The 22,290-nt window shown below is 43.5% G+C and overlaps 1 protein-coding gene across 1 annotated transcript in view; it reads right to left on the reverse strand.

Annotated features, from left to right (window-relative positions):
- The window catches only part of PPARGC1A (PPARG coactivator 1 alpha), a 609,045-nt gene that overhangs the window by 425,684 nt on the left and 161,071 nt on the right, over positions 1-22,290 (reverse strand). Inside the window, exon 2 of the mRNA XM_081303149.1 lies at positions 13,473-13,537. Within this exon, the coding sequence (XP_081159275.1) occupies positions 13,473-13,490 (18 nt within the window). The 5' untranslated portion in view covers positions 13,491-13,537. The remainder of the gene's footprint in view (positions 1-13,472; positions 13,538-22,290) is intronic.

Here is a 22,290-nt window from a genome sequence, read left to right on the forward strand (position 1 = left end):
CATCTAGTGAACAGAGGCCAACAATATCCCAAACACCCTGCAATTCACAGGAGAGCCTGCGGGATCAAGGTCTAACCAATCCAAAATATTAGTAGCCCCAAAGTTGAAAAATTGCATGCAATCCTGCCATCAGAGGGCAAAATGGGTCCCCACCACCCACCTGTGACCTTGTCTATGCAAAAGCGGAACCACTCATAACCACTTTAGGCATAGTTGAATGATTAACCGCTGGGATTGACAAAAGGTCTTTTTAAGAATGTTTGTTTGTAAAGGAGGAGGAAATGGAAAGTGAAAAGAAAAGAAAGAGAAAGGTGAAATCCAACGCTAGAAACAGCCACTCCACAGCCTTCAACAGCTGGATCACGCTACACAGAAGGCAGTCAGAGTGACAGGACAACAGGCTGCCTTGTGTCTTCATGAATAAAGCAATGTGCCGGGTAGATGTTCTTCCCCATTTAGAAACAGGTAGTTAATGGAAATTGAAGTGATCTGATGCTGTGTCCCCCAAGGTTACTTACATCTCAGGCCTAGGTGGCTCGGAGCTCATAAATAAAGCATCCGGGTGTCTTATTTTAGGCCTGGTCAGATAAGCAAGGAATTGCATCATGTGAGCACAGCCCACAGCGCGATATGACTCTGAGCCTGGTAATTCCAGGAGCTCTTGGAATGTGACATTTCAAGCACAGGACACTGAGTTCAGACCCTGTGGAAGCACCGAGACCCACCAGACCTTCATATCCCTTCATCTCCTTGATGCAGCTGCCACTAGAGAAGGCTATCACTGAGCCATGCTCTAAACTATGCCAAGCTCATTCCCTGCCATGCAGAAGTTAATTTGGGCCACATTTGCAACTTATAACTCTGATTTACTCATTTGCTGGTACAAGGACCACACACAGCTTGACAGCTTGCCAACTTGCATAGACCATTCCCTCGGAAAAGATTTCACCCAAGTCATGACCCAGCTTGGCAGCTCCAAGAACAGCTGCCGGACTCTGCTGAGATGTGGAACTGAACATCAGAAAAATATCTTCTCTTTGCCTCGAATTTTTACATGTCATTATGTCATCATATCCCTATTCAGATACTTTGACACAAATCATGCTTAATTAAATTGTTACTAATGTGTTGTTTTATTATTAGTGCATAGTTTGTTTGCTGGTGTGCACCCACGAACCATGTGTGTATACACACACACAAACACACGAGCTCAGTCAGAACAGAGTTATTGTCTTACAAGTCATGAAAATGCTCTCTATGAATAATTTCTCTATTTGACAGACAACTAAAGATTTCAAAGCATGCTCGTTCCTATGGTGTAGAAATGGCTGGATGAATAACTTTAATGGGGTAATTTGCAGGTATTATTGTGTTTTCCCCCCACAGATTGTTTACAATCTGATATCAATCAAAAAAATAAATTTTTTGCATGGAATAATTTCTATTGTAAAAAAAAAAAAAGATCGACTCCCGTAATATGTTTGTCTGAGATGTGTATATACAATTTCTCATTCAGATCTTGGGATCTAAGGGCCTGTTTTTAACAAATGTTTGTAAATGTTTGTGAAACTGAGATGCATGGCCTGTGTTTCCTATGAGACTGTATCAGTAGCTGGTCATTGACTAGAAGCCACCATCAACCCACTTATGGAAGCATCTTCTAGGAATGTTTCCCTCCAAACACATACCCTCTCCTGCTTCATTGGGAACTTGCTTAGAGACCAATTCTGCCTCTGACATTGTTTCTCAAAGTGTGGGCCACAGGGCACCTGCTTATTAGAAACAAGGATCTTAATACCCTTGTTAGGGTACTTGTTAGAAAAATACAGGGAACTTAGCAGAAACAAAGATTCACAGTCACCACTGCAAACCAATTAGATCTGGAGCTCAGGGGCAATCTACACTTCTAACAATATTTTCAGGTGAAATTGGCTTTCTTCTTTGAGTTTTGGAGCATATAGATTGGGGATTGTCTTCGTTTGCTTAGTGTTACTATAACTGAAAGACATGGACTGGAAATTTTATAAAAAGAAAAAAATGTATTTCTTTGCGTTCAGGAGGTTTGCAAGTCCAAGGCTGAGGAGCTGCCTCTAATGAGAAACTTCTTGCTGGAGGGGACTTTCTGCAGAGTTGCAGGCAGCACAGAGCATCAGGTGGGAAGAGAGAGCAAGCATGCCAGAGATCCTCCCTCCATAACCCACGAGCCCATGACTCCCTATGAATGGATTAATCCACTCGTGAGGGCAGAGCCCTTCATGACCCAGTCACCTCCCCAAAGTTCTCACCTCTCAAATACCATCAGCAAGTGACTCTGGGGATTAAGTTTCTAGCACAAGAACCTTGGAGGACACATTCAAAACACTTTCAGAAATGAAAGCAAGGTCACCTTCCCTGGGATGAGGGGCACAAGAGCGACTGTAGAGAAAGTGCTCTTAAACTTACTGTATTTGAAAAAGGCCAATGTCAAAAATTTCTAGATAATAAGTTGACTAAAAAAAAATCCACTGTTCCAAATGATAACCCATTCATTCTCTACGAAAAGAAAAACTGAGTTCCCATCCTTATTTCATGTATACTCAGGAAGAAAGAAAAACACACAGCTATGGATGTGGAAATACATTAGAAGGAATTTTCAACCAAAACTGTAAAAAATGTCAGTTTTCCCTAGATAATATGATAAAACTTGACTCACTTTCCAAGCATTCTAGTTTATAAAAGGTTTTGCTCTAATTCACCAGATGATTGTCCCTTTAGTTTTCTATTCCAGCTTATCATCACTATTGTGACAGAGTAAAGTGACTTTAATTCAAATTTCCAAAAGATGCTTAAAAGGAAAATTGTAACATCGCTTACATCAAAGAGATCAGCTATATACTCAAAATTATGCCTGAACCCCACTTGGCACACATAGCAATCACTCTCCCAGAATACCAAATACCTGTTAACCTTATTCTAGGTAGGTGCCAGGATTGACTGAGTAAATGTGTACAGTACATTGAATCAGCACATTGCAATTGTGCAGTATTATTGCGTGTGTGGCTGTGGTCCTATGAATGGAGTCACAGGGCCTGTTTACCTTGCACATAGGTCTCCACAGCCCACAGATGAAGGTATCTGTGGATAACAGATTGGCACTGAACCATACCACCAATTAAAATGTAAGCTCTTCCAGTGGGGCAGGAGGAGTACCTACCACGCCCCTACCATCCCACTTCTATCTGGCTGGGCACAGAGATACAGTTGGCATGATGAGAACCATCCTGTGATGGGATAAGAAAGTCCTCCGCCTAAATGTGTGGCTGCAAAGACCAAATAAAGCACATTTTCTGCCAAAACTCAGAGTAATCCTCTGATTTCTACACAGGGCCTTGGGCTTCTTCCCCAGAAGACTCTGAGGTAAGATGACCGCCTCAGCACACCTGGGGAGAAAGTGGATCGTCAGCAAGCTTTTTGCAAATTCACCTGCTTTCATTCTGTAACCACAGAGAAGGAAAGTGCAGTCCTCTCACCCGGGAACCATGACACCTCTGTTCACAGCCCAGCCGTATTCGAGATTTACCGTGTGGCCTTGGGCAGCTCATTTAACCTCGCAGCATCTTAATTTCTTCAGCTGGAAAATGAAGAGGCTGCCTTCATCGTGGGCACAGCGTCTCAAGGTTAATGCGGGAGGCGGATATTGAAATGCAACTTAGAGGGGGGATGTGTAATTCTGGGGAGGAAGTCAGGCACAGCAGTGCGCTTATGGGTGGTAAGAGCATGTACAGGATCACGCAGCTGAGCCCTAAGGTCAGTCACACACATGAGGAGCTCAATAAGGCATTCACAGTACACCACCTGGAGTCTTTCATTGTTATTGCCAAGCAGAGTTGATAAAGCAAATAAAACAAAGGGTGGGGGCCCTAATTTATCAAATGCTATTGATGCAGACCTCACATTGACAAGCAATACGCTGCTTTTAGATTCGAATCAATAAATCCATTTCATAATACAGTCCGATCCCAACACTTCGCCCCCAAATCCATCCATCCAGATATTAGAGAACCGTCCTGCTTTGCCTGCAGTCTGTCAAATGTCACCACGGAGTGCAGAAGCCACCCTGCCAAGTCTATATCCTGAACTAAATCCCAATGGAAACTTCCCAGATATAAATAACCACTATGAACATACAGGAAAGAAAAATAGCTATGAAGTTTCACGCTCACTTTTTTTTTTTCCTTTTAGCCTGTGACAAGTAAAAATCATAGAGTTACTCACTCTCCAAAAACAATCTGAAACCAGAAGGTTTAACCAATTCAATTTTCTAGTCACTGTGACAACTATTCTAATCTGCCAGGCGCCCAGGCGGCCCCTGCTTCCATTCCTGGCCTCTCTGTGGGCAGTGGCCTTTGAGGATGCTCAGGGTCTCTTGCCACGAGCACAGAACTCTCTATTTCCACTCAAGAGGAACCTTCCTTCTACTCACGATTGACCAGTAAGATCCTGGGGAGTCAGTTGTAAGGAAACCCCAGTGAGAGGAGGACCTCAGGGTTCCCAAAACAAGAAGTAGCACAAAGGAACAGAACCCAGCCTGAAACTCTCAACATCTGGACCTGGATCAACAGAGCCAAGAATGTGTGACTTAAATTGGGTCACCACACTGAGCCTGTTGGCCCAGTGCCAACAGGGAAAGAGGTCCATGGCAAGATTCAAATACTCTGAAATCACCAGATATAATGCCTATTGCATCGTAAGTACTGAATAAATGTGTTGAGACATAATCTGAATCAAGAATATTATTGATATGCCTTGTTAACCAATGGGCAATAGTTCATTTATTGAGCTGGGCGTAGGGCTGTGCGCTTGTAATCCCAGTGACTCAAGAGGCTGAAACAAGAGGATTGTTAAATTTGAGGCTAGTCTGGGCAACTTAGCAGGACTCAGTCTCAAAATAAAATTTAAAAGCAGGGGCGGGGTGGGGGGAGATGTTGCTCAGTGGCAGTGGACTCTTGGGTTCAATCCCCAATATCAGAAAAAAAAATCTGAATTAAGAAACACTGAATTATTGACATCGCTCATCAATCAATAGGCAAAATAGTGTATTTGCTGAATGCATATACCATAGACCAAGGAGAACACTACATGCTGAGAATAGAAAGGAAAGATCACGATGCCCTTCCCTGGGAGAAAACAGAGGAAATGGGCAAAACTGGATGAGGAGACTGGTCATGTCTAGATCTGAGAACCCAGCATCACCAGGGCAGAACACTGAAGGCCCGGAGCCCAGGGTGGGGCAGGCACCCCATGGCCAGGTTTGGGGGACTGTGAAATTACCTCTGCACTCCTCACCCAGGGTGCAGGCTCCACACTGCTGCAATCTCCAACTACCCCTGTGCTCATTTGCTCAGGGAATGCACACCCATTTCAATATTAGCTTCAAACAGGTTGTTAGGAAGGTAAATCTGCTGCAAATATGAGAGCCTATGCATGGATTGGTTTAGGATTATCTGGGCTTTTAGATTTTCCTGACCACATCGAAGGGAGAGATCCGGGGCAGACCCAGGTGCCTTCCTGGGATCTGGAGGTAAATTAAAATGCCATCAAAAGCATTGAACTCTTTTTTCTGTTGAAATGCTGAAGCATCTTCATGCTGGGGCCTCTTTCAAATCTGTTCCCATGCACAATAAAAAGGAAGAGAGGAAGAGGCTAAAGAAAAGAGGGAAGAGGGAGAAGAGGGTGGAGTGAGGAGTGGAAAAGGGGAAGACACTAGAATCTCTAAATTGCCCACATTCCATCTGGCCATTCAGCAGAGACAGGCCAAGAGGGGATTTCTGGCACTTCCCCTGGAAGGTGGGAAATGGGAGAGAACTTGTCCGGCTGTTAGAACTTGCCTTCCCTGAACATGCTCTCTGTGGTGATCAGACTTGCTTCTTCCTTAGAGTTGAAAGGCTTTCTTGCAGTTCACATGCAATGATTTGGAAGCAAGAGTCTTCCCCAATATTCCCAATTTATCCTTGCCGCTTTTACTGTCCCAGAATTTCTTAAAGTCATCTGGACAGCCACAGACAGAATGCTCATCGTATCTGCTGCTACACCTACCATTACTCATCTTAAATGATTCGTTTAAGATCAAGTTACTTTGTAAAATGTTTCTATTGCTCTAGATACCAATATCTATGAACACCATCATTATTAATGTGCTGGTTACCTTTTCCAAATGAACATAAGTCATTATTACAACAGCAGAGCACAGACATTAGGAGTCCAGATGTGAATGTGTTCAAATCCTGGCTCTGCCACTACTGGCTATGTGATCTTGAAAAACTTACTTGACTTTTCTGTGCCTCAGTGTCCTGGTCTGTTAAATAGAAAATACCTATTTTGTGATCATGATTAATTACTGCTCATAAAACTTTCGCACCATCTAGAAACGTCTATGTGAAAACACTAAATGGCACTAAAAGGGTTTGCTTTTGTTGTCATTCTTCTTGGGTATTATGTTGACACCTTGTTCCTCCCCCTGTTAAAACCAAAAGCAAAACCATCCATCCCCTGCCTCTGAAAGCCTGCGCATTTGAAGGTCCAACTTAAGAAAATGTTAATAGTCATTTTAGCCACTTACTGAGCATCTGTTCGCTTGCAGGTCAGGACTTTCTAGCCATCATCTAACTTACTATCCATTCTGACCTTCTTAGGGAGACCCAGGGATTGGACCATTCATGAGATTGGACCATTTCCCCAAACTTCCACAACGTGTAACCCGAAGAGTCAGGATTCAGACCCAGAACCTGTCTAACCAGAACCCGTGAGCATCCCCTGAGCCGTGAGGCATCTCCAGGAAATTCCCTCTGCCCAGAGCCCCTCATGGTACCCCACAGGACAGGGGCTCTTTCCTTTCCCGTTTCGAGGACCTCTCCCACTAAGTAAATGCCACACTGTGATAGAATTATTTACTTGCTTGGCTTTCCCTCCATTAATCAGGATAACTGTTTCTATTTTAACCATTTAGAAATAAATCATCCTATTTGAAAAAGAGTGACAGTATCCTGAACGGAACTTTACACTTTCTTTAGGACTCCAGTCATCTTCATCAACACCAAATACTGCAATGCCCTATGATGTGAACCGACTTAGGGCAACTTCATGCTGAGTAGGACAAGGGAACTGTTAAAAGACTGGACTCCCGAGACCCTCCCCAGAACTGTTGACTCGGAATCTCCAGGTTAAGGAGCAGGAATCACTCAAGTTTAAGAAGCACAGCCTTAGGGCCTGGGTGGGCATTTGACCCCGCTTAGCACTGCTGGATCCAGCCAGGTTTTAGCTCCATATCTGCTTTTCATGGTTTCTCTGACTTCTCCCACCCTTCAACTTGACAGCTATCACTTCTCCCTGCCAACCAGCATCTACGGGGTGATCCTCTCCTATTCTTCTTCTGCTCACTAAAGCTATGATTTCCAAAATATTTCTTTCTTAGCTTTAGAACATTTTTGTGTGAACTGATTCTTAGGTAGATGCCCAATACTATATAAAGCACGTAATATCAGAGCTGTTTGATGGAACTTGAGAGGTGGCCTGAAGTCCTACCGTTGATCTCACTCCCTCCCCTCCGCCCCCATCACCACCACATTCCCTGAGCTTCCACAGAGAGCATTTCCAAGACCACTGAAATAGTGCAGTCTTCAGACCAGTCTTGTCATCCTTTTTTGTGACAGATAACTTATTTTGAATAAACACCCAAGATTATCAGGAAAAGAGGTTTTTCTCGAGTTCGTCAGGGGTGGCCCAAAATAAATTCTGTAGTCCATCCTATTTGTGACTATATCCCCAGATTTTTGGTATAGCCTCTATGTCGTATTTGCAAAGTCATTCCTTACAGTGAATCCTCTCAACGCGGAAAGTAAGAATCTCATTGCATGAATAATTGGACTACGCCGATCTACTTTTGAAAGGCTCTCCGAAAAATAATGGTCAAAGGAATCTGCCTTTTCAAAAAAAAAAAAAAAAAAGTCTGTCCTGGGTGGAAGAGAATGTCAGAGATCCAGAAAAACGTTCTAACCTTTAAAATTGTAGGTATTTTATATTGGACATACTCTACATACATTAGTAAAAAATAAGTTGTGAGCACCAATTTTTAAGCTTGAAAAAAAAATGTAAACAAAGTTCTTTTAATGATCTCTTTGGCTTTTCTTCCAAAATTTATTAGTTTGTGATTCCCAGTTTAGGAAGTCAATTCAACATCATGTGCACTAGAGGCTGGGGATGGGAATTTCACATGGGAGATGTAATCAGATTTCAATAGGGGATTACGTGAGGTCCAAAGTTATATATATCAAATAAAGGTACAGTAAAGGTGACAAAATATCACCCACTGCTGCACGTGGGGAAAAGGTTCACAGATTTTGGTGGGCCATTCTTTCAACTTTTCTGTAGGTTTGAAATTCTTCAGATTTGGGGGGAAAAAAATTGAACATCTGTTCCATAAGGCAGAGTGCTAGGTATGTACGTGGGAGACAAGAATTCCACAGGACCTGGCCCTTGGCAAGAAGAGTGAGGCATCTAAAACGCAAAATTTAAGAAAGCACTTGTAGGACCCTGAGAGCAACGCCTTCTTCAAAGTTGGTACCTCTCTTACTTCACTTGACCAATGCCAGGCCTGGTGGCAAACAATGGCATTCTCAAACTGACTGCGGCAAATGCTTTTGACATCGAATAAAAAGCTTACAGTCAGGCTGGGGATGTGGCTCAAGCGGTAGCGCACTTCCTGGCATGCGTGCAGCCCAGGTTCAATCCTCAGCACCACATACAAACAAAGATGCTGTGTCCACCGAAAACTAAAAAATAAATATTAAAAAATTCTCTCTCTCACTCTCTCTTTAAAAAAAAAAAAAAAAAAAGCTTACAGCTAATTTTATCCGTGCACTCATGTTCTTATTTATTCTCCACGTGTGTATCAAATGCACTACATGCTAAGTGACTACTCTGTGCTAGTCACCTCCTCCATTCTAGTCAACTGCTTTGACTTTCAAAGCAAATAATCTTAAGCCAAATTCTAGATGTGTTCAATACAGGGGACACCATCACAGGCCAGTTCCTGCTAAAATACCTATAGGTCTGATTCTGTTTTAATATATGATTTTTATGACCACTGTCTTTTTTTTTTTTTTTTTTTTTTTTGGTACTGAGGATTGAACTCAGGGCACTTAACTACTGAGCCACATCCCCAGCCCTTTTTTGTATTTTATTTAGAGACAAGGTCTCACTGAGTTGCTCAGCGCCTCACTAAGTTACTGAGGCTGGCTGTGAACTCACAATCCTCCCACCTCAGCCTCCTGAGCTGCTCGGATTACAGGCGTGCCCCCAGCAGTTCACCATCATTACTACCAGCAGCAACAGCAGCAGCTTCTACCTGCATGTCTATTTTCCCACTGTGGTTGAACAATTCCAGGGCAGGAAATTGTATTATTCCTCTTGTTTCTTTGACATCCAAGATGGCGGTGCATATATTATTCAAAAAATATATTTCTTGAGTGAATAAAACTCTAAACCTATTTATTTGTTTTTACTCAAAGATGTGCCACAGTTCTGATGAATATGAAATTTCTCCCTGTATGGCCTGAGAATAGTAGCTAACATCTATTGGATGTTACAATTTGCCCTGAATTTTCTAACCTCTTTCCATATGTCAACCAAATTAAGCTTTGCATCAAAGATGTAAGTGCTACTATTCTTCTTCTACTGGTAACCAGAAAGGAGCAGTTGAGTACCCTTTCCACTGCCACAGAAAAAAAGCCACACCAGACCTGAACCCAATGAGACTCCACTAAGCTGTCTCACAACCACTACCCAGAGAGGTGCCCCTCTAAACAGGTTCTGAACAGCACAGACTCTCAGGTTGCTCTGCATCAGTTACTATGTAAAGAGACCTAAACAGCATCAAGAATACCTTCAGCAAAGTGATCTTCAACTCCTATGGCCTGGGCAGGCAAGTCAGACTTTGGGGACTTCCTGCTTAATTTCACCTTGTCTAAATACAACCAACTAAAAATAACCTGTAAAGGAAGTGTCTCGGAATCAGGAGAAGAGCTGCAGAAGGCTGCAGGGGACATGATCCCGGCCTCTGAAAACACTGCGGAAGCTTTTCAGCATCAGCAAGTTGCATATTGTGATGAGAAAACAAAGTTTCCAATTATTGAAATTCCATAGTGTATTTAATTATGCAATTATCTTATTGTATTAACAAGTACGAGGGCACAGAAGCAATTGCTGAGATTTTTGCAATTTGGAAGCACAGAATTTATTCTTTTCCCCCAGCTGATTACTTCTCAGGAGTCCATCCATTTTTCTGGGATTATGGAAATGATCCCATTTTTTGAACTGCTTCATTCAGAAATTGAAAGCCAGTCAGATCCCCACTCTTGGCACTCCAAATTTTAAGTTTGACCCCGGTACAGACCGAGCCTATTTCGGTGGGGAGATAAAGTCTGCAAATTCACATAATTTTTGTTTTCATTAATCATGTTAAGCCCTTTTCTCTTTTGAAATTCAAATAAATATAATGTAAATATAAATTTTAGAAGTAGCTGTACAAATTACATATTTTCAATGATGCGAACACAAATACATTCTTGTTCATTTGCTTAATAAGGATTTATCCCAAAGGGTTCATATATTAGACTGTAAAACCCAGAGTATTCCATCAAAACATCTAAAATAGGTATTCTGTGATGCTATTATTCATTTCTATTTGCCTCATTTACTTCAGCAAATATGAAATGTAATCATGCAAAATTAAACATTCCATACATTTTCTATTCCTTCCCTAATATTCTCCCTACACTCCAAAATAGGCTATCATACTTTCAAGTTTAAGGGGACAAATGTGAATCAAATTTCTTGTTTCTGAAAGCATCATGAGTAATAGGTCTTTTTTACTTCGGGCTTTTCGTCAAAGAATCACCAGGCTCTTTACACATAAAACATAATTAATCCATAGAGTCTGCTACATCTCTACCCAATGAGAGCCCTCTTTGCTGAGGGAGAAACCAAATTTGCATTTCCTCAGCCTGAATTTGGTCCAGGCTTTTAAAAATGATGTTTCATTTACTTGTGCATGACTAAGAGGCAAAATCCCATGCAGGAAAACCTGGTTCCTCCTCCCAGATAAGAAACAGTAAAGAACACAAGGCTGGACCCCAATCACCCAGTGTCAGAACCTCAGCTTTTTCAACCTCTTTGCTCTGAGAGGATGGAACAGTCACTGAGCCTTGCTGAGCTTCAGTTCTTGTGGTGGTACAATGAGGATCATGAGTGTTCCTATCGCACAGGACGGCTGGGACGAAATGAGTGAATAGGGGTGGGTCATTTCACATTCAGCCTTAAGAGCAATGAAAGCTATGATCTTGTCCTGCTCAACTGACACCTCATGCCTTTTAGAGTCATTTGACAACAGTTACCTGACGGGGGTCTCACCGCCTTTCTGTGAGCAGTAGACGATGCTGTTATTCCCATTCTACAGATGATGGAAGTGAGCTTCGTATCAGAACCTGAAGCCCTGGGACCCGGACTCCCACCACGCCTCCTTCGATCCTGGAGGAGGTGATCCAGACAGTCCCTGCCTACGTTGTGGGGGAGGGAGGAGGGTCTTGTTTCCAACGAGACATGGAAAGCATCCTGCTGCCAAGACTTGTCTTGCATAGCAAAAAAGATCCAAATCGGCAGGAGACACGACAACAAGACCGCTGTAATCATGATTTCTGCTAACTATGAAATGAAAGTTAATTTCATGCCTCGCATCCACAGACAAAAAGGTTCAGAGCTGTTTAAATTCTCTTCAGCCCAATGACAGTTAGTAAACAGGAGGCTTCGTGTTCTAATGCTCAAAATCACCCTTCGTATCTCAATATATTATTTATGCACTCAGCTTAAAATAAACAGCAACTCCGAAGTAGGTGAGTGGTCTCATTTAGCATGAACTTTTTTTTCCACCGTGACAGTTACTTTAAAACATCGGTAAACAACCTTAATTCACTTCTAACGAATTAGTAGGCTACTGCTGTGTCTACAGGAGGCAAGCAGATTGTATTATCAACCAAAACAACTTTCTCCCTGTCAATCATCGGCACCTCACAGAGGGCTGTGGGTTTTGCTGTCTTGTTACTCAAACCAATCCACGGGCACACGTGATTCCGGACGATTTCTTCCGAGGTCATCCTTCTGGTATCTTTGATTAGATCTCTTGACTCTGAGATGCAGAAGGGGACCTGGTGAAGGTAGATTCTTAATGCTGCTTGTTGAGAAAGATATAGACAAATGAGAACCTTCCCGAAGAGGCAAAGATTGTGGAAATTATGACAACCACCTCTCCTGTGGAGCGAACTGAATCGGACAAAAAGAGACCCCTGTAAGGGGACCCAATGGGTGCCACCTAATGTTTAAAAGGGGGGTCACTTTGCAAGAGGAAGACTGGTTCTTTGTAGGTATAGAGACTAACATTCAGACCCAAGGGTGGAGATGACTGGCAGAAGCAAAACCGCAAGGGGCAGAGGTTCTGCCACTAGGGACCCCAAGCACTAGGCAGATGGAGGCCCTCAAACTGGCCAACAGACATACGGTCCTTCACCCCAAAAGTCCCACTCGCTAAAATGGGCTTCAATAAGTTTTTAAATATCTCTACGGTAGGAGTTTTTAAAAGGTGTCAGCCACCCTTTTAAAAAAGAGAAAATGCCACGGGTTAAGCACTGGGCAGATAGCCAGCCACTCCATGGCCATACACAGAATTCCAGGCCACTGCTTGACCTAGCAAAATAAAATGACATGCCATTCAATGGAGAAAATCAAATGAAACAGTCGCTTTGGGATTGCACCGTCTCTACCCACTCTTTGGCTTGTGGCTTTTGTCATCTCGTGGACAGGAAGCAACTCCCACGTCACCTGGGCTGAAACCTAGTTTAAGAGGGTTGATCCACACCGAGCTCACTGTCCTGGTTGGCCTGCTCTGCTCACCCCAGGTCTGGCCACACAGTACTTAGCCAACTGTCCCCATGAACAAAACACCGCTCGCCCTCATTGGAACATTCAGCCTCTGCCCGAAACCAGCCCTTTCTCTGAGAAGCAAACTGCTCAAAACACAAGTTAAATACAATCCAAAAGAACAAGGGGTGGGGGAAGGGAAATCAAAACACCATGCATTTCAATACACAGTTTATATCCACATTTTGACATAATGTGCAAACATACATTCTTCCAAATTATCTAGAAAACATTGCTTGATTTTTTTCTTTTTTTTTTAACAGAGAAAGATAGCTTTTCTGTATCCAAACATGTTGACAAAAACATTAGAGAGTTCAGAAATATTAAATTCCTCAAAGGAAGTCAGATTATCAATATCTGGGTGTGAAACATGGTGTTACTGGATTCCTGGTACGGCAAGAGCCGACATCTGGTATTTGCACTTTGGAGTAATAGAAAATAACATGACAATAACGTGTTATACTTACAAAGTACCCTTCATCCATGGGGCTCCAATTTTACCAATATTAGTTCACTGATTTTCGCAAAAAACCTGAAAGGCAGAGGGTAAGTTTGTGTTACCCCCACTTTGCAGATGGGGATGTTGAAGCACAACAGGGGAATAAACTATAGGTCCATTGGGGGGAGAATTCAGTGATGAGAGGGCAAGGATTAGGACTTGGTTCTTCCCCATCACAGAGCATCTTGACCACCCATTGTCCCCCTGGAGGCTGCCATCTCCCATATCACCTTTCATCACAATCTCAACTTATTGGACATGTTGCACCCACAGAAAAACATTGTTGCATGTAACCCCATGTTCACATGAGCCCAGACGCCAGGATTCCCTTCATACCAGAGAAGGGGGTGGGAAAACTTCCCACATTCAGTTTAAAACATGGAGGAAAAATTAGATTGACAAAATGCAACCATCCAACTAAAATTTGGCCAGAAAATAATGTTACTACTGTTCAGTTTGTTATATACTTATGTTCACATGTCAGCATATGGACTTGTCTTCAAAAAATAACATTCCAAAGAAGTCAGGATGCTTCAGAAGTAATCTCGCCAGCAACATTTTTAGAAGGGTGTATTTTTAACCATCTTTTCTGGGACATCCCATCTTTCCTACCACTCTTGGGCCATTTATTCATGCATTGAAAAAAATAACCAATATTGGTTGAGTTCTTACTAGGTTTAAGTTTATCATTGCAACTGGTTTCTTGGAAGACACAAAAATGTGTACCACCCAGGTCCTGCCATTGAGAAACCCACAATCCAACGGCTTGGTTTTAGTGCCCTCCACAGAGATCCTCTGGTTTCTGGACACCCCTGGTGAGTCACAGACACCTATTCCAGAAGGATGACACCTTCAGGGAATAGTCTCAAAAAAGATGGTTTGTGCTCTGTTTATGAGCCATCCTATGTGGGTTAGCAGAAATGCTAACAGATGGGTCTCCTGGAAAAGTGCCCGTGACTTGAGGGTCACTATTTCCCACTGCTCTCCTTACTCACCCTTTTCTCCCCCTGTCAGATGCCCACGCACATTCCCACCTCCAGACCTTTGTCCTTCCAGCCATTCCCCTGGTATAGAACCACCCTGGGCAGGTACTGCCACGGCTTGCTCCACCCCTTCGTTCAGTTCTCTGCCCAGATACCTGCTCCCTGAGCTTCCCCTGAGTAAAGCAGCTGCAGCCCCCACATCTGCCTCTCACAGCCTTTCTCTTTCTTGGTAACCTAACCTAATATCACACAGCCTTACGTCCATTTTCCCACATGCCCCCACTAGAAGCCCCAACAAGCAGGGCACTTATTTTGATTGCCGATAAATTCTAGAATCAAGACAAAACCTAAATATTGTCCAAATAAGCAAATCACAGCATAGCACTGGGGACTGGGCCTTTCTTGTGTACCTGCTTTTTCTCTCTGTGAGACCCTATTATAATTACTCAAAAATTTCAGTGCTGGATAATAATAGATTTTTCTACCAGAAAGAAGAAACAAAAACTCCACAATCACCCAGTGAAATGGTTCCAGAAAGTGTAATAAACACCATTTGGGGTCATTTGTATCTTCTCCTGGTTGCTGGAGCAAGAGTCAGGTGGCCTTTACTGCCTGACGGGCTCCGCTGGGGGCCCCTGGGTGGCCCTTCCCTTTTCCTCTCCCTGGGCCTCTGTTTCCCAACAGTGAAGTGATTTCCAAAGTTCAGACACCATGGAGATCCATAAACAGGTGACATGCGGAACATGTCCGTATTTTCACATCTTCTGACTTCATAATACTTACTAAAGCACAAAACAGCCACGTCACCATTTCATGGTAAGCAGAGTAGAGATCCCAGAGGGGCCAGAGGGGCAGATTTGATGATCTGGATATTTCTACAAGCACACCAGCTTTGGACTAACACCACAGGCATCGCTGGAAAGCTGTCCCCCACCCCACCCCCCGTCATACCCAACATATGACAGACAGGCAAAGAAAGATGCCACATCAGCTGTGCACGGCATCTCGAGCCACAGACACTTCACTTGGGTCTCTGAACAGATTTCTTGTTTACTTGCACATTAATAAAACTCACACCTTCGCCAGTCGGAATTTTTTTTTCCTCCGAGCATCTGAACATCCAAAGAGATTTAGAAGCAATTAACATTCACGAGTAACAGAGCAATCAACATGGGAATCGCTAATGGGACTGGACAGAATCCAAGAGCAGATATTACGATAATAGTGAGCCCTGACATAGGTTGTGGTGTTAATTCTGCAGGGCAGAGTCGTGGTCTGTTTTCGGTGGCTTTGTGTGGCTGCTATCACAATCACATATGCCTCTTCTATATATGGTTCCTCGCCCCCCACAACATACTTTTTTTTCCAATTGCTATCGGCTTTTTTGCATCGTTATAACACAACCTCTAGCATTAATAGTATGTATTGAATTCAAGTTTATTTTTAAATTGCCTACCTGACAAAAATGTTAAAATGTCATTTTTTTTTCCATACTTTGGGACTCTACACTATCTTCACCTGTTAGCTTTTGTAGCTAGAGGCCACAAAAATAATAGCTATGAATTTCTACCTGACACTCCCCCCGCCCCAATAACTTTTGCCACCGCCTGGTGCTCACGTGGTTCATCCATCCCTCCAACACAGAAGGACAGGGATATCCCTATTCCATTGAGCCCCGGGCTTGCCTCCTTGTCAGCTTTCCCGACCCGTTTTCATAAAAATCATTCCAAACATCAGCCCGCCCTCCCCCACCCCACTGGGAGAATCTCTGGGTAGAGAACGCCTCCATTGTTACTCTACTTGCTTCTCCTTTTCTAGCCTTCATCCTTCATCACCACCATCCATCAAAAGTGCCAGGGCCAGGCAATCCATCTTTGCCTCCCACTGGACGGAGTTCTTGAATCTCGGCCCTGGCTTCTCTCTTCCCTGCAGCCTAAAGTGCAAAACGTCCCGACCTTCAGAGCCTCTGCCCTCTCCAGGCCACACACCCCTCTGCATCTGGGCCCCTTCCCAGCCCTCTCCTGGGTCATCCTGTTCCCCTCACCACCAGGACACTCACCTCTGGCTCAGGTCATCTTCTCGGTCCCAAATGGGTAGAGAATCGGGCCAGTTTCCACACCTGACTTTGGGCGTGTTTAGTGGGAACCTATGGTGATTTTATTATTCTGTAGGGGGTCTAAGAAAATAAATCTGTTTCGAGGAAGGGCTTTGAATTTTTTCAACCACGTTAACAAAGACACGTGTGTGGGATTGAATAAATGCCCTTATTTGGGTTAGAACATGTTTCTGGCTATTCCCTTCCTCCCATGTCTTTCTCCTTCTATTTTGCCATTTCTGGCTCTAGAAGAATTCCTTCTTTCTTCATGATGCAGCTTTTCTATTTTTTCCCCCACATCCCCACCCTCAACACACACCCAGAATGAATGTGGGTCTGTTGTCAAAGCTTTGTCCTCTGAATATGATCAGCTCCTGATCCCCAACCTGCCACTACCAAACTGTGTGTGTTGAAAGCCTGTTTTGATGAAGATTTAAATAGCACAGAACCCCAAATCCAGGGACATTGTCAACAGACCCTTTCTCAGGGACCCACTACTTTATCTCTGGGACAAATATTCCCAGCATGGCCCCAGAGCTAGGAGGCTCAGCCTCCAGGAACCTCCTCGCCACCCCCCCCCCCAGGTTCCCCTCCCCATGTAGCTGCAGTTGAGATTAAAGTGCTTCTGGGGCTGCGGTAATCCAATCAGGGCTGGGCGTGCGTCAGTCTCCACTGGAAAGCATGTTGGCAGAATGCCCTTCAGCGACACTCTGCATTCCACACAGGGCCTGTGCTCATTTCTGATGGCCCCACAGAAGTAAAGGTGGCCCTGCCCAGGAGCCAGGCCTCACCTGCCTTCCGAAACTACAGGACAAGTGTGTGTGTGTGTGTGTGTGTGTGTGTGTGTGTGTGTGTGCGCGCGCGGGCACAGGGAAGAGGGAGAGAGGGAGAGAGAGCCAGCTCTGAGTGAGTGCTGGGGAGGGTGCAGGGCTGGGGCAAATATTGAACAAACACATAGATTTTTTTTAACGTGAAAGATTAAAGAAAATCCATTTTTCTACCCTTTGTCCTTACCTTGACACCGACCAGAGTATCCCATCCAGTCATTTACTAGCCAGGGCTTTTTTGGGGGTCCATAACCTTTCTTAGTCCCTTTGGCAATCTGATGAAATGCATGAACCTTTTCCAAAAACGGTCTATAAAGGATTGCCAAGGAGATTAATTACATTGAAACACCTTTCTCCACCTTCCCACCCCACATGAAGAAGCACAGCACTATGTAGTTTGGGTGGACAGGAAGGGCAGCTGCTATCTGGAGTTTTTTCTTTTTTTCCAATTTTAGGTTTCCGCAGAAGATAGTTGTGCCATGCAAGGAGTGAGCTGAGGCAGGAAGCAGAATGTGACTCAACACACTGTCCCTGTGGCTGTAATCCTACCCATGCACAAGTTTACAGCTGCATCTGGCAGGCAGACAGCCCCATGCACATTAACCCAGAGCCCTTTAGTATTTGCCACACTGGAATAGCTACCAACGTAGCTTTCCCTTATTTACAGCCCTTAGTAGATTTTAACTACTCCTGAGAGAAAAGTAGAGGAATAAAGAAAGCAATTTGAAGAGCTTTTAGAAAGTAGAAGTAATAGTAAAAACTTGTCATTGGACCATTTATTCTTTTCACCAAACATTTACTGAGTATGTATTATGGGTTCACAGTAGTGAATAAATGGCCCAAATTCCTTTCCCCACGACAAATTTACGTGCAGACATGAGGAGGCAGCCTGTAAGCAAATAAACAAGTAAATATTGTCCAATAGTGGCAAATGCTCTCATTTCATGTCAGTACACATTGGTCACCAAGCATCTATTATGTTTCAGGCCCTGGAAAGGATTCTGTATTCTGGGGAAATTGGCACATGCACACACACACACACACACACACACACACACACACACGGTTATCTCTGGGCCCCACATCTGCACAGATCCAAAACATGAAATTGCATCTGTACTAAACATATGCAGACTTTTCTTTCTTGCCATTATTCCCTAAGTGACATGTTACAATTATTCACATAGCATTTACAATGGATTAGATATTGCATGTAATATCAAGATGATTCAAAGTAGACAGTAGGATACTTTGTTGAGATTAACCTAAATTTATTTAGATGAGATGCAAACACTCTACCATATAACAAACACTCTACCATATAACATATTGGTATTGAGCATCCACAGATTTGGGTATCTGCAAGGGATCCTGGAACCAATCCCCTGCCCTCAACTCCAACAGGTTGGAGAATCCCAGGTTGCTGTGTTTCAAATGTAATATGTAAGAAAGGACCGACTCGGTATCTGGTACTAAGAAATCCATGGATGGATCACCTCCCTCATCTTCTAGTCCAAGAACAAAAAGGACAACATAAATACAAAAGCCCAAGCAGAGCAGACTACAACCCCAGACTGGGAAAACAGATCTGTGTTTGCTTATTCATTTTCCTTGTTCATTTTTAATGGCAAAACAGATCTTGAGAAGACCAGAAGTATGACTGAAAAGTAGAAAGAAACCTCCACCATCAAATGAGTTTCAGAAACAAGGAAATGAAGCAGCCAAGTCCTCTTTGTGCATCACCTACCCCCAAGAAAGGTCAACCGGGGTTGAATGTTTTCACAACTTATTTGAGTACAGAACCCTTTGGCATGGAAAAATCACATACTTTGAGAAATTTGAGTTTGCAAAAACAAACCCCCCACCAAAAAAAAAAAAAAAAAAGAATAAAAATATGCCTATTTGGTTTTGATGTGCTCAGATGGCTTTCTTGGAAAAGGCAGACTTGGGCAAATTTTCTGTAAACCCAGAAATCCTAGCAGCAGTGTTTCCTGTCCACTGGACCACAGCACCTTCTCCTCTGCTCCCAATAAAAGAAGTCATTATTCTGGGACCACAGTGCATTCCAGGGAAGTGTCGGCAGCATCTCAACCCTTTTCATTCCCTCAGACAGGTAATTCCCCTCTTTTCTGCAATAAATAGGCCCTTAAAACGAGTTTCGTTAATTATTCTCTTGAAAGCCAAATCCTCTTCTGGCTACATGGAAGAAACCTTCTGCTTAAAGTCACCCTAGGTTTTCTTTATTATCCGAATGCCTCACAGTGAGCATGCATTACCTTCATAACAGGAAATCAATGGTAGGGAAGAAAAAAGAAAAGAAACTCTATAGGGATGTGTTGATACACCAATGATGGTCCCCAAATTACCCACATGGACATGAAGATTTGTATACATGTGGCTTTTCATGAAGACCTGTCTCATGTACTAGGTGGATAGATAAATCAGCGGTGGGGAGGGAAATGGAGTCAAAGTGCTTAGAATTCAGGGGCAGGAAGAGAGAATCCATGACTCACCCATAGTCTCTGATTCAAGAGAAGACACACACACACACACAGAGAGAGAGAGAGAGAGAGAGAGAGAGAGAGAGAGAGAAGAGGGAAGAAGAAAGGAAAGAAGGGAGAGAAAGAGAACAAAGAGAGTATACAAAATGAAAGAAAGGGAGAAATAAGTAAAAAGTGAGAAGAGAACAAATGAGAGAAGTAAGCAAGATAGTTGTTGAAAAAAGTCTCAGGTGGAGGAGAGAGACCAAAAGCTCACAGATTAAGTTGACCCAAGTCGATACAAAGGCTTGTGCAAGGGTGCTGGCATTAATGGGATTTGGACTGCTAAAGCCCTGTGAATTGAGTACAGAACATACCCATAGATGCCGGAGTTATTTTTGAAATGGATGTCTTCAGTAATATGAAGCTTAACTAGCGGGGACACTCTGCAGCATTCTGCATGACTGCCAGCTTCGGACTGGCTGGGAACTGGAGCTGCCCAATTAGCTCCAGCCTCCCACTTGGGACCGGACGGACTGGGTGAGCCTTGCCCGCAGGTGTGCCACCGGGGAGTGGTCTGCCTCAGTGCCATAGGGAGACTGTCCCTGCTCCATGGAATCACTTTGCAATGCACCTGATGGGAGGAGGTCCCCCTTCCAGCCCCTGGTTTGCAATCAAGCATTCCTCCTCTCTATCAGGGTTTTCATTGGGCCTCCAAGGAGCCTGGAATTGTTGGGAGGCTTGTGGATTCCGTGACCAACAACACCAATGCCCTGCTTTCTGGGAGCATGTGAGCTCCCAGAGGAGGGTAAGTGAGCAGGGAAATAGGAATTTCTGTTGGTGATAAGGGCCTGGAAGAAAATGATAATCAAAAAAAAAAAAAAAAGGAAGGTATGAAGGAAAGAAGTGAAGGTAGAGGGAAACTAGCTCAAAGGAGTCTATGGCTTAGGGACAGGGAAAATTTGCTCAGGGAAAGAATTTCTGAAGCAGGAATTTTTCAATTAAGACTTCAATAACAAGGAGGATCCCCACCCTGCAAAGATCTGGGGAAACAGCCTAGGAGGAGGGGGGACCCGCGCTCAGATCAACCCAGGCCACCACCTCCCAAGCCTCACTTCCAAGTAACTAAGCTTTCGGCAATATGAAATTCAAAAGCACAGACATGTTTAATTTTAAAATCTTAAATTGCATACTATGCCGCTAGGAAAATTTATCCTGAAACGTAGATATTTTTAGAATGGTCCACTTCAGATTCCTCAAGTGCTTTTTTTTCCTTCTCTCTCTCTCTCTCTCTCTCTCTCTCTCTCTCTCTCTCTCTCTCTCTCTCCCCCTCCCTCTCTCTCTCTTTCTCTCTCTCTCTTTCCCCTGTTCTACCAGAAGACCCAAATAGCCCAGGTACATCAGTCTCCTCTGAATACCTGAAACTACATTCATCAACCACTTTCTAAAAATTGGATCTTCCTTCAACGCTGAATGACTTGATTACTCCCATAACAGAATACATTACACTGATTACGGGATTTCTCACGTGCTGTTTATGAGGTCGGGCGACACTCCACCCACCAAACACAGCAGTGACGGTGGTGGGATTCAGGTGCCCCCATGCAGACGCCCCTGCCTTGGTGATACTACTCTCCACTCTATTTATTCTTTTTAACTGATCTTTTAAAAATTAGGGGGTTCTGGTTATTTGCATACAATACAACCCACAGAAAATAAAAGGAAAAGCCCCAACAAGGAACCAAAAGAGATGGTTTCACACACAGAGCTCTGAGGAAATACAGGTTCTTCCTCCTTGCCCTCCCCTCTTGCATACCGAAGCCCAGAGGACTAACTTTTGTATCAATGATTTTCCAATAGCATATTCACTGGCTCATATATTGATATGTTTCAGGCTAGGGCTGGGTTTTCAGCTTCGGGTAGTGTTTCACCCTCATCAGTTCAGCAGGGTGTGGTGGCGCAGGCCTGTAATCCCAGAAGCTCAGGAGGCTGAGGCAGGAGGATCGTGAGTTCAAAGCCAGCCTCAACAACTTAGCAAGGCCCTAAGCAACCCAGTAGAGACCCTGTGTATAAATAAAATACAAAAATGAGGGGGGCCTAAGGATGTGGGCTCAATGGTTAAGCACTGCTGCATTCACTCCCCAGTATAAAAAAAAAAAAAAAAAAAAAAAAACATCAGTTCATACGGGAGGAGTGGCCCAGGTGAAGAGGGAGTGAGAAGGTTAAAACTCTATAGGCCTGATTCACTGCTAATCAATATTAGCATTTTATGCTTAAGACAATCAAATTCATATTATTTTACATTTTTTTATATTTGAAAAGGAACACTTGTTAAAAACCAAAATGAAAAACAGGGCATCATGAGTTCAAATAAGCCATAAATTAGACGAAGAAGCATAAT

The sequence above is a fragment of the Spermophilus citellus genome (genome assembly GCF_964194105.1).
Source record: "Spermophilus citellus genome assembly, chromosome: 8".
Classification (NCBI taxonomy): Eukaryota; Metazoa; Chordata; class Mammalia; order Rodentia; family Sciuridae; genus Spermophilus; species Spermophilus citellus.